General features: G+C 36.4%; 1 protein-coding gene across 1 annotated transcript; it reads left to right on the top strand.

The window, feature by feature from the left end:
• The first annotated feature begins 1,462 nt into the window (after positions 1-1,462).
• On the top strand, positions 1,463-12,689 carry LOC114460075 (uncharacterized). The gene is made up of 4 exons (XM_028442100.1): positions 1,463-1,549; positions 1,931-2,021; positions 11,204-11,757; positions 12,243-12,689. Exons 3-4 carry the CDS (start codon positions 11,224-11,226, stop codon positions 12,471-12,473), a joined length of 765 nt encoding a protein of 254 aa, XP_028297901.1. The 5' UTR covers positions 1,463-1,549; positions 1,931-2,021; positions 11,204-11,223; the 3' UTR covers positions 12,474-12,689.
• The last annotated feature ends 673 nt before the right edge of the window (positions 12,690-13,362 follow it).

The following is a 13,362-nucleotide window of genomic DNA, read 5'->3' as shown; positions in this document are numbered from 1 at the left end:
TCTCTGTCATTCATTATATATTTCCTCATGAAACATTAATAAAGCTAACTCTGTTATTTATCAGTTCTTATGGAGGAATAAAACACACTACATTAGAAGGTCACAACTTGTTAAGGAGTATGATAGTGGTGGTATTAAAGCCCCAGATTTTAGTCTATGATTGGCACCTTCAGACTGAACTGGATCAAATCTTGTCTTTCCCAACCAAACTCTATGTGGTTTCACATTCCAAGATCTTTATTTAAGCAAATAGGAGGCTTGGATTTTGTTTTGAAGTGTGACTTTGACGTGAACAGAATTCCAACAAATTTGTCCGATTTCCATAAACAAGCTCTTATTTTTTCGAAGATGGTTTTTTCCAACAACTTTTCCCCTCACAATTTGACTATATGGAACAACAGAGTAATTACTATTAGCAGGAAATCAGTTTTTATTGCTAATTGGTTTGAACTAGACATAGTTTTTGTGACCGACTTGATGGATAATAATGGTTCGTTTTTGAGTTATGCAGATTTCATTGGAAAATATGATTTAAATTGCTCTCAAAGAGAATTTAACAAAATAAGTAAATCAATTCCTTTATCATTAGTCCAGTTGATACACAACTATCTAATATACAACAAATCATTACCTATGTTACCAAATCTTTTAATTGGAGAATATAATTTGTTGGACAAAAAAAATGTAACAGTAAGTTTTTTATTTACGTTCTAAAATGTAAAATATTCCATGGGTATTGCAGGGGGTTACAGCAGAGCCCTAACCTGAGGAACCCCACTACCTTAAAAAAAGCCTATTCTAAATATACTAAGTGGCTTATTTTACCTAAAGTTAAAGAAAAACATTTCAAAATCCTAAATAATATATATCCTGTGTCAAATTTTCCTAAAAAAAGATTTAATTTTTTGGTAAATAGGGTCTATTGTAAAAATACAACCATTAAATACTATTAAAAAAGGAAATTATCAGCAGCAAAAGACAATAAAGTTTTATCTTTTTTTTATTTATTTTTTTTTTAATTCAGATACTGATATGCACATTAATAGTTAGGTCTGCAGTACATCATTGTTAACCTTTTCATAAAAAAGGTCAACAGCAAAAAAATATGTTTAAAATAAAGTTTAAGGTTGCTGAATAAAATTTATTCATATAAGCGTTTTTTAATTATTTTTTAAAAACAACTTTATGTTCTGTTATGTCTCACGCTATATTATCAGACCACCTTAAGTGTTTTAATTAAATGTTAAAAGGGTCCTCTCAGTTTAAGGTACACTCCAATTCAGTAGGGAGCGGTAGTGCACCTGCAACACTAGGTGCCACTCGCCAAAAAACAAAACGAAGAAGAAGAAGAAAAAGAACACGTCATCTGACAAAGACCAATAGCGTGGCTCGTTGCTGAGACGTGTACAAACCGCTCTTTTTACCTGGACACCTGGTGACCTCGCTCACGGACGAAGTTTTGAATTCGTACCAGCGCCATTTTAGTTCCTTGGACCACAGCATCTTTGGACTTTTTAGACATCCTGGCAGCTTTAAATTAACTCGTGAGGTGAGTACATGTGACTTCAAGTTATATCTGTTATAAAAACCCACCAGCACAGCTATGATAGATATGTTTATTAAGTTAGCATTACTGTGGTGAGGAAAGCATTGCCCGTGATTAATTTCTGTGTTTGATGTGGTTAATTTGTTAGGGATGAATTACCAAAGTACCTGAAGACATGTTGACCTGTAATTTATGTGGTAAATTAGTTCAGTCATTAAGGAGCTACGAGCTTCATTGTAAACTGCATAGGAATGAACCACGTTTATTTAGGTGTAATGAAGCTGACTGCTAGCAGACATGTACTAAGTATGGCACGTTTAAGACAAATTTTCAAATTAATTTTCCTCTCTCTTTACAATATTACTGTTATGTTTTTGTGAACAGCATCAGAAGAGAGTGACAGGTGAAACTGTGTCAAGACAACAGCGGGAAAAACATGCTGAAGATGGAATAAAACCTTGGCTGGAAATATTTGGTATGTACAGTATTTTATCATTTTGACTACTTGGATGGTGATGACAGCAGTTGACCATGTCAGCAGATATGCTGACTAATGGTTGTACACTCAGGCTGAGGAGGTTGGATGGTGTGGAGGTCAGCTGGCTTGGTTCTGAATGTTCTGTCAGTGTTGTAGGGGGGTATGGATTAGTGATAGACCGATACATCGGCCGATTTTTTGCGTTTTTTACGTGTATCGATATTGGCCGATGTGGGCTGCTGCGTTCGCCGATCCGCATTATTTACAGAGCAGAAATTATTTTTACTTCTTGTTCTACATCATCTGTTTTTATTATTTGTTAAATTTTTTTTACTTGTTGTCGTTCTACCTCACCTTTGTTAATTTCAATAAACGTTTGTTCTTTTAAAATTGAGACTCGTACCATTTGTTATCATCATTGTGTAATTTTTATGTTGTAAATTGAGGGAGCTAAAGTAGTATCGGCTCAAGAAAATCAGCAGTCCGTATCGGTCATCAGCTAAGGCTGATGGGGAAAAAATCTGTATCGACATCGGCCCTAAAAACCCATATCGGTCTATCCCTAGTATGGAATAGGGATTTACATCATGAAAATTACACAATGATGATAACAAATGGTACGAGTCTCAATTTTAAAAGAACAAACGTTTATTGAAATTAACAAAGGTGAGGTAAAACGACAACAAGTAAAAATATATATATATATATTTTTTTTTTTTTTTTTTTTTTTTTGACACCGGCAGCTTCTTTTATTCTGAAATGTCTTAATTTAGCACCTTAGTAGTAGGGGTTATACATTTAGATTTATAAAGTCACGCATACAAAAATGAAACGAGTGAATAACGTGAGTCAGTAACATAAAAAATAAGCATTTCATTTGAAGATACACTGAAAGATACACACTGAAAAAGTACCGCTTTAAACCCACCAGTACCACAAACTACAACAGCCACCCAAAAGAAAACATGATAACCCTCACAACAAGGCTTTCTCTGGTGACTCGGCACTTATTACTTTACAAAAAAAAGACAAATCCAGATGCTATTTGGACCTTTTTTCTTTTTCACATTTGCTGTTCTGTTGTGTTACGTTAACATAGAAAATATTAGATATACATAGGCAATCATTGTCAGACAGTGGTGGAGGAATAGTCTGGTCTGGGGAATTCTAAGGAGGGATCGTTCAAATTGGTCAACAAGCATAAAATTTGGCACACCTATAGTTCTTGACCCGCTGAATTAAAATTTGTCGTAGCCAATTCTCAATGGGGGTTGCCATATTGGACAACTCAAAAAAATGGCCACCGAAAAACTCCTTTTTCTGTTACTAGCCAACCAAAGGTCACATAACTAAAACAAAAAAAAAAAAAACATTTGTCCAAGGTTTTGGACCTTGGCCATTCTAAATATGATGCCTATTTGACAAGTAAAAATATTTAACAAATATTAAAAACAGGTGATGTAGAACAAGATCAAGTAAAAAATATTTCTGCTCTTTGTATATAATGCGGATCGGCGAACGCACCAGCCCACATCGGCCAATAATATCAGCCGGCCGATGTATCGGTCATCACTCGTATGGAAAGCAGCACAAACCTGCACAGTGTCAATATTGGGAAACTTGTTTTGCACTTTTTTTTTTTTTTAATTTCTTGTCTTATTTTTGTCATAGTTATTATTTATGGTGTATACCCTTTTTGTTGTTTTCTCTCTGAATGTAGAAGGGATCTAACCAGTCCCCTATGAAAGCTTCATTGCCAACGTTGCTGTGAGTCTTCTGGCAGAAATGATGGCGCCTGTATGAATTCTTCGGTTTCCCTAAACATCACACCCTGTCTGTACGAGGCTCTCACCATCTTCAATTAAGTCTGCACTTAAAGGTTCAATAAGAGGTAAGCAAGGGTATTGTTCAGTTTAGCTAAAGATGGACAGAAAACGCAAATCTTAATCAGTCTCGGTCAGGTTCATTGTCCAGGTGAAGAGTTTCATACAATGAAGGAAACTGACACTATAAAATGATAAGTCTGATCACCGTCACATTGAGTCATTAACTTCAAGTTCTATGATAAATCAATGAGAAACTTAAATACACTGTAACACAAATAATGATTGTAATTAGGGCTGTGTTGTGTATGTATCATTTTTACATAAATAAATTTAAGAAATGCAAACTTACTACTTATATAATTTATCATTGGACCTGTTTTTGACAACAGGTTTTGTTCATTACTGTACATTTTGCTCAAGCACTGATCAAACTTTTGAAACATTATGTCTGTTTTTCAGCAGAGGGGATCCTGCCAGTCTATAGTGAACTCCTGATGGACATCTCAGTTCTCCAGCAGAGCTTCTATCTTCAACATCATGTGCATTAGAAACTTCACTACACGTTTGAGTGCTTTCCTTAACCAAGGCAGGACCCAGTGACTCATTACTCTTGATCGGTCAGGGGCAAGTGACTTTTTGTTTTATGTTTATTCATTCCTTCATGGATTATCAGCCATATAAATATGGACACATGCTGTAATCTCAACATCTATACTGCTTTGTGAGTATAGAAACACAACACATGATCTGTTCAGTCTGTTTTATAGATGAAATGTCAATTTTCTTATTGTTTATTAGTAATATTCACTACCTTGGTTATATATGAGAATCTTTAGATTGTTCTAGATTTAGTGGTTGCTAATGTAAAATGTACGGTAAAGCATTTATGTTCCTCATGTATTATACTGTATTTTTAACGGTAAAATACCGGCAGCTGTGGTTGCCAGGAATTTACCGTAAAATGTATCTGGTCAAAATAAAATATTGTAATTTGTTATACAATTTCACTGTGTTTTTTACTGTCAAAGGTTTCTTTAAGGTTTACCATATTTCTGTTATTTTTACAGTTATTTACCATAATAGGGTCTGTCTTATTACTGTTAAATTAACAACAAATTACTGTAAAAATTATTTTATTATAACTGTTGTTTTAACAGCAACTAACTGTAAAAAAAAACTGTGGAAAGTTTTATTTTTTACAGGAAATTACAGTATAATAAACCATAATATTTGTTTTTTTCTACCATGATTTCAGTAAAAAAACATGTTCTCTACTGTAAAACTTCGGGTTGCAAAACCAGTATACCGTTTTGTTTTTTACGGATTCCCCATTTTTTTCAGGGTACATTCCTGTTTACCACATCTGCCGGTATTTTACCGTAAATTTGACAGTTTTTTTTTTTCTCACACGTTGGGGGCCCCTGCGCTTAACAGTGCTGCGAGAACCCTGGTTTTACCACATTAAATACTAAAAATCTTGTTTAAAAAAAACCCAAAACAAAACATGATGATGCTTTTAACTTTTCTGGCTGTTTTCTGCTTTTTTCTGTAGTTGTGGAAAAACGACTCAGATTCCTCAGTTCATCCTGGACGCCTCCCTAAGAGGGCCTGCTGGGCAGGTGGCCAACATTATCTGCACCCAGCCAAGACTCATCTCTGCCATCTCTGTGGGCAGAGTCCCTGGGAAACTCTGTGGGCTACCAGATCCGCCTGGAGAGCGTCAAGGTACAGATACTGATACAGCTCACACATTCAGCCACACCTAGTGTTCTCTGAACTCTAATGAAGTCTGTCTCTCTCTGTCACTTTCTACTAGACGTCAGCTACTAGACTGCTGTACTGCACCACAGGCGTGCTGCTGAGGAGGCTGGAGGGAGATGCCGACCTCAAAGGTGTCACACACCTCATTGTGGACGAAGTGCATGAGCGCACACAAGAGAGGTAGGATGAGATCTCACACTTAAAGGAAGTGCAAGACAGATATTGTCTACTATAAACTATAAGTATTGTTTATAGTAGACAATTCAGGGATTTTCAGAGACCCGCTATTGCGCTACTGACAAAACTTCAAATCAAGAGCCCTATTTACAAATGGTTAAAAACGAATGAAAGACGAGAAGAGATGCTTTTATTTTGATAGGCCGATGTTGACTGAAGACTTGAAGCTGGTCCCAGGACAATTTTACATTGTGCTCTCAATGCATTATGGGATGGTTGAGTATGAGTAGTATGCCCATTGTGCATACTTATAAAATGTCTAGATATAGTATACATCCGGGTATTTCTTGCGTACTCAATCTTTCCATACTATCTAATGTGAACACACTACATACTTATTTTGACGTCAGACTTAGTATGAGTAGTACGTTAGTATATGATTTTGAAAACAGCCATATATTAAAAAAAATTAAGATTTAAATTCAAGTAATTTTTGTTCGTAAGGGTCAAGACCAGATTAATAAAAATGTAAAAACCAGTTGATTCTCATTTTCTGTTTCTAAAGCTTTGTTTTCCCATTTTGTCTCAGTGATTTCCTGCTTTTGGTGCTCAAAGACTTAATCGTGCAGAGACCAGACTTGAAGATCTGCTTCATGCTTCGTGGATGTCAGTCTGCCGCTGAAAGAGCTGCTCAGCTCCTCCACAGTCCCGTCAGTGGGTGGGAGGTGCTGTCCATGATGGAGGTGAGCTTGGCTATTACCCTCCTGTCCCTCACCTCCTCCACAGAGTCCAGGGGGCAGCCCAGGACGGAGCTGGCCCTCCTGACCAGCTTGTTCAGTCTGTTCTTGTCCCACTCTGTGCTGCCTGTGGCCCAGCACACGGCAGCGTAGTGGATAGCAGAGGCTACCACAGAGTCATAAAAAGTCCTGAGCAGAGGCCTGCTCACTCCAAAGGATCTCAGTCTCCTCAGAAGGTGGAGGCCACTTTGGCCCTTCTTGTACAGGGCGTTGGTGTTGTGGGTTCAGAATAAAAATGAATAAAGTCAGTGGATAAATGATTGTAGTGGACAGTCGACCACTCTCTGTGGTAGAGGATGTGGGCGGGGCTAGAAGCACTGCTACAGACCCAGCTTATCAACTGCTATGTAGAAAAACTATTTCAAACTAAATTCATCATCTTCATCAGTTGCTCTGTTTATTTCATGATATCCACAGATATTCTAAATATTTTACACTGTTCAGTTTATACTTCTCTGGAATGTTCTGGATTAAGTGATGTAGTTTTTGTATTAAAATAAAAAAACATTTGTTTTAGAAAGTTTACTAAATATCTAGAAAATGGTGAATATATCTTAGAAAAATGTAAGTTAGTGCTTTGTGAACAATACAATCATAATATTCTTTATTCATATTACACATTATGTTAGCACTCAGTGATGGAAATCATAAACACTATTTAGTTGTTTAAGATCACTTATTGTTTTCATTAATTAAGTCATATACTGTATACCAACATATATTTAAATTGGGAAAACGTTGCTTCTCGTGTCAAATATTGTAATGAGATTAATTTAGATGAATTAATGAGTCTCTAATAATTAGTGTTACTTTGAACACAACAGCAGTTATAACTCGGTAAGGTTTCAGTAAACTATCTTTGTGTAAATGTACATTTTAAAAGCTAAATTGCATTTTTACCCCCATTGTATTCAATTCATTTTAAAAAAAAAAATTTAATATCCTAAATATTGAATAGATGATTCAAATCTGTAACAGCTATATTTATTTAACAAAATATTATAGTTTAATAACTTATTTTAGCTCTAGTTCATCTTTCTCTAACTTTTGAATCCAAGTCCCTCATGTCTGACTACTACATCTGTCTGAACATCAATAGGTCATAATGATGGAATTAATAAATAACACACATTTTAAAGAATCTAACTTTCTAAATAAGTGAAATAAACAGTATTTAATAAATTTATTTCAATAAGTTTTTCTTTTTCTTTAATTCATTTATGGTCATTTTCCTCCGACTGTGGGACCAACACTGACCTTTATATTTTCAGTTCATGTTCTAATAAAAATAATTGTGTCATTTTGTGTATTTTGTTGTTTATTCTTTTTATTATTCAGTATATTGTTCTTTTATTTGTGTGTTTTTGTTGTCATTTTGTGAGTTGCTGGTAATATTTAGTATGATTATCTTTTTTAACTAAAAATAAATATTATTTAACCACATTTAAAAATGCTTTTATTTGTTAATTTTTCTCTCACTTTATCTCTAGTACCCCCTGTAGTGCCATCGCCTACCCCTAGGGGTACACGGACCCCCTTTTGAGAAACACTGATCTAATTGACTATCTTTCCTGTAGCCAGTCATCTGTGATCTGAGTGAGTGCTGATGTCGTCGTGTGACTCCATTTATGTGCATGTTGATAATTTGAATGTAGTCCATTTCGTAAAAAGTATTATTTTATTTGATCATATGCCACTTTTTCCATGATTGTACTCAACACAGTAACAAACTAATGTCTACTGTTTTTTTCCTGAGAAGAATTCCTTGTTGTTTTTAATTAGAGGAATAATCTTAGCTGACTTCCATTGTGTAGGAAAAACACATTTTGTTCAACTTAAATGAATTATATGAGAAACAGGTAAAGCAGTTAAAGCAGCTGCTAACTTTAACTATTTAGTCTGAATATTGTCAATCCCAGCAGGTTTATCCATGCTGGCCTGTAATAGTACTTTAACATGATTTTCAGTTGCATTCTTAAATTAAAATATACAATTTTTGTCATGCATTATCCCTTTTCTTATTGATTCATTTAATTATTATTATTATTGTCTAGGCTCCATGGCATTTCTCAATTAAATTTTTTTAAAATAATGGCTCAGATTATTGTTGAATTAATTTGGTTTGGTTCAATAAACTCCATTTAATTCCAAATGCAGCTTTCAAAAAGGAAAAAAAAATAGACTATAATGTACATTATACTGTGTTGTCATGTTTGTACACCTTCACAAAATTAGTATTTAAAATAACAGAAGATAGATTTCAGATAAACAAACTAGAAAAATATCATTGGACAATGAAATGCTTTTCCAGCTCATATTTAGTCAATAAAAGGCAGTTCCAAAAATCTAAATGTTGACAGGTTGTCATGGCAACTCAGGCTAAGATTAAAGCAGATTCGAACCCACACCTTCTATACGTGCACCATCAGAAAGAACATTCGATAGACATTGACCAGCAGATGTCATCAGTGAGCAACGTTTGAGACCAAAGTGAGTTTCTAATGATGTCAACTTTTGACTAATTCACTGATTTTACACAATCCAGTGATTATTATATTGTAAATTTATTGACATATTTAATAAATGTGTGAATGAGCTGATACTGTAAAGATATTTGGAACGACAAAATTTAACATTTAGTCTGAATTGGATCATTTTGATACAGTTTTGTGCACACGGTGGTATAGTGGCTAAAGTTCAATTACAATTAATCACAATTACTGAGCCTGAAATAAATAACCTAATAATAGTTAATATTCCTCATGTTAGCTTTCTGTTAGCATCACTAATGCTAAACTAAAACAAATATATATAATCTAATTTAATTCCTATCTATTGGTTACCTTGTTAGGCTTCCTAATCAATGAAAATATAGGTATTAATATTTATGGTGTGGGTGTTTGAGCCTTTTTTGTGTCTGTAGATTTCTATTTTTTTAAAATGGTAAAATGTGTGAAAGCTTGATATGAAACATATTTTAATAATAATTTACTACATATGTGTAGAACTGTACATAGAACTGTAACATGGTTCCCCAGTTTTGTGTTAAATTATAATTGACAATTTTCTGTGAAATTTTCAAGGCAATTACAATTACTAAGTCTGTCATCTGAACTCAATTACAGTTTAATTATGATTATGACTGCAATACATTTTTTAAATTACAATTATAATTATAGTTACCCAATGATTAAAATAATGAATTACAATTATAATTGACCCTATTCCTGCTTGAAGGGCTGTGTGTGTGTGTGTGTGTGTGTGTGTGTGTGTGTGTGTGTGTGTGTGTGTGTGTGTGTGTGTGTGTGTGTGTGTGTGTGTGTGTGTGTGTGTGTGTGTGTGTGTGTGTGTGTGTGTGTGTGTGTGTGTGTGTGTGTGTGTGTGTGTGTGTGAGAGCTATGATAAGATCAGGGTGGAGATAGAACAATGTGGCTGTAGTTACATTAGGCCCAATTGGATTTTTGATCCAGAGGGTACCTCAAAGTTTGGATGAGTCCGTAGTGGTCCTTCTCTGTGACATACTGGTTGTGGAAGAAAAGTCTGATGCCACAAGACACAGTTCTGGACCAATGGGTGTCCGCAGGGTCCATTCCTGGGCCTGGTCAGCTTCAGTGGTTGGGCTCACAGGCATTAGTCCTTGTTCAGAATCAGCACAGTTTTCCCTGGTTCTGGTTTGTGTTATCTTCACCATGGGTCCAAACTGACTTTGCGTGGACTTCTTCAACTTCAACAGCTTTCAGGTTCAGCTCGTGCAGGTTTTTGTTCTATGATGTGGTTCTTGTGTTGAGCTTGTGCAGGCTTGGTTCTTGAAGTCTGGTTTTTGGTTCAGCTCAGTCGTTGGAACAGGAGCTTTTTCTTCTCTGGATGCACAAGCTTATTTCAAGTCTAATGAAATAAAAACACTGTAAAGTTTTAAAGAAAATAAAAAGAGAGTGTTGCGATGAGCATCTTAGCGCCAGCCCCAAAATCCAAGGATTTGAATTAAAACGTTTCTATTGGTCGACGTGTTTTCGGGAGCCAATTAGATTTGCTTTGGATGAGTCATGGGTTGTGGTTTGTCAGTGGGTGTGTTCTTATGAGTTTGAATGGAAGATTTTTGGAAAGAGAAATATGTAAATAATTCAGAACACAGTTAGATTATATCTTAAAACAAGATGAAAGCAGAGATCATATTTTCCCGGTTATTCTGACACCAAACATGAAATCCTTTATCCAATATTAATGAGAGATATTCATTAAGAACACTTTGCAAAAATTATTACTCAAAAGGGTTTCCTTGATTTCCTGTGAATAAAGATAGTTAGTGGCAGTATGGAAAAATACATTTCAAACTTTTATCAGAAATTTGTGTTCACTTTTAGAATGTTTCATTGTTAATTGTTGGAGAAAGCAAAGTGTGTCTTTGCCTTTGTCCTTTGATAAACAGGAGGGAAAAAGCATGTGCTCTCCAGGTCCTAAATTCCTGTGCCTTTTGTTGTCGTGTTAGCAAGGAGGGGTAAACACAAACAGGGGATATATTGTTCCTGTAGTTAGAGGGGTGTTGTGGTATCAGCCACAAACATGGTATCCTACAACTCATTTTCTTTATCACTTCATCTCCTCTTTCCTTTTGCATCAGATCCTGATATAAAGCAAAACATGGAGAACCCAAGCATGGAGCAGCTGGCAGAGCCCACCCTAGAGACCCCCACAGCTGAGCTCAGGACTCCTCATCACAAAGTTTCCAAGAAAGCACCTCTGAGCTTTAACACACCTGACTACTCTAAGGTAAAGTCCAGGATTCAATTTCCCAAAGGCCAGTACAAGCCTCCAAAGATGCAAAGCAAAGCCCATCCAATCTTTAACATACCTGACTACTCTAAGGTAAAGTCCAGGGTTCAATTCCCCAAAGGTCAGTACAAGTCTCCAAAGACCCAAAGGAAAGCACCTCTGAGCTTTCCAACACCTGACTACTCTAAGGTGGAGCCCAGGGTTAAATTCCCCAAAGGCCAGTACAAGCCTCCAAAGAGCCAACGCCCCCTCAGGGAGGATTCCGTGAGCCCCCAGGCCCCGTTACCCTTTACATCTCCTGCTGACTTGGTGAGGGAAGTCCTGGACCACACAGCAGATGGATCCTCCTCTTCAGACTTCAGTAGTCCTCAGCAGGCCATCACTCTCGTCGCTCAGCTACAGGTATCAGTCTTTCTCATTTACATCATCTCAAGGCAAGGCAAATGTTTTTGTATAGAACATTTCATACACCAGGCAACTCAATGTGCTTTACATGATCAAAAAGTGCAATAGAAAACATTCAACAGCTTAAAATCAATAAGAACATTAAAATCATCAGTAAAATCATTTAAAATCATCAACAAACACATTACATCATCAACATGACCAAAAATCTCTCTCAATCATACGCAGTAGAGAAAAAAAATCGACCATCTGTGTCTGACAGCCAAGGTAGTTCATTTTTTATGTTCATAGTTATTTTGTGTGTTTTTGGAATAGTTGTGTATTTTGTTGTAGTTTTTCTGTGGTTTGGATGAATGTAACAACATGTTTGTTCCTTAAAAAGTTGTGAGGTTTTCTTGGCTTAACTTCAGATCAAACTTGGTTGTACGTTCATCCTGGAGTGAAATTCAGTGTGTGTGTGTGTGTGTGTGTGTGTTCCACAGGTGAAGCTGTGCTGGGAGTCAATACGTCAAGAGTCAATGGAGGCTCTAAGGTTGATCAGTGTTTGTGATAGTGTTCTAAATGTTCCTCTGACCAAGGAGCTCCAGGTGAAAATACAGAATACACCTTCAGCAATAACGTCTGAAAAAAGAAAATGCCACACAGATGAAGATGAAGTCAAAGAGCTGAAGAAATGGATCAAAGTCCTGCATGAAGTGTGCAACACACATTAATGTTGAGCAGGCAGAAGGACAATCTGGGTCATGAATGGTCCAACTTATCATCAAGTCCAACACCTGGTGCCGATGGCACGAAGAAAAGCTGAAAGAGCTGATGGAGAATCACACGCTTTCAGAACATGTCCTACCTTTGGATCACGTTGGAAGAAGTTCTGGACCTTGAATAACTGTTGTTACTTGTTGTGTCAATAAAAATGCCTTTAGTTTAAATTATTCTTTCATTTTATTCCTTCTCACTTACCTCATTCCTGTTAAATTACAAACTACAACTGTTCAAGATGGCGACGAGGTCCTATATTGTTTTTGAAAAGTTTTTTTTTTAAAAAGTTTTAAAAAGGTAATGAAATTAACCTCAGGATTCCTGCATATACCCTGTTAGTTATTTAGTAGCTTTTCACATCATTTGGTAACTTTTTAGATATTTGAACAGCTTTTAAGATCATTTAGCAGCTTTTTAGATCATTTAGTAGCTTTTTATTTTATTTTATTTATTATTTAGTGAGTGGTAATACCTAAAGCAGGTATTTGGGATTAACGTGTGTACAGCCCATTATGAGTTTTAGCCCACATCCCAAGGCGTGCCAGTGCATTGCAGACCAGTATATGTGCAAAAAAGGAGCCCCAGGCCACCCCCCCACAATCGAGCAGCACCCCAGATGCCCCCGAGATCCCAGGCCAAGAAGCAGCCACCGCCCCCCACAGACACATCTGAGGAAGCCCCAAAAAGCCGAGCACCCAGCGCATCCTGCCAACGACCCTAACCCCCAACCCCAAGGCCCACCGCCAGCATCCCGCCCCCCCAACCAACCCAAGCACCCAAACCCAGTCAACATGGACAACAAAGATGTAATTGTAAAAAGTGGAGAACTTTTCCATGTCCTCA

The sequence above is a fragment of the Gouania willdenowi genome, unplaced genomic scaffold (assembly GCF_900634775.1).
Source record: "Gouania willdenowi unplaced genomic scaffold, fGouWil2.1 scaffold_392_arrow_ctg1, whole genome shotgun sequence".
NCBI lineage: Eukaryota > Metazoa > Chordata > Actinopteri > Blenniiformes > Gobiesocidae > Gouania > Gouania willdenowi.
Note: the sequence above shows the minus strand (reverse complement) of the source record. Positions and strands in the feature narration are given on the sequence as shown.

Excerpts from the sequence above, each read along its gene's own strand:
- LOC114460075 (XM_028442100.1), top strand. The coding sequence starts at position 11,224 with ATGGAGAACCCAAGCATGGAGCAGCTGGCAGAGCCCACCCTAGAGACC. Across the intron at positions 11,758-12,242 it reads CTCTCGTCGCTCAGCTACAG|GTGAAGCTGTGCTGGGAGTC; the intron begins GTATCAGTCTTT and ends TGTGTTCCACAG.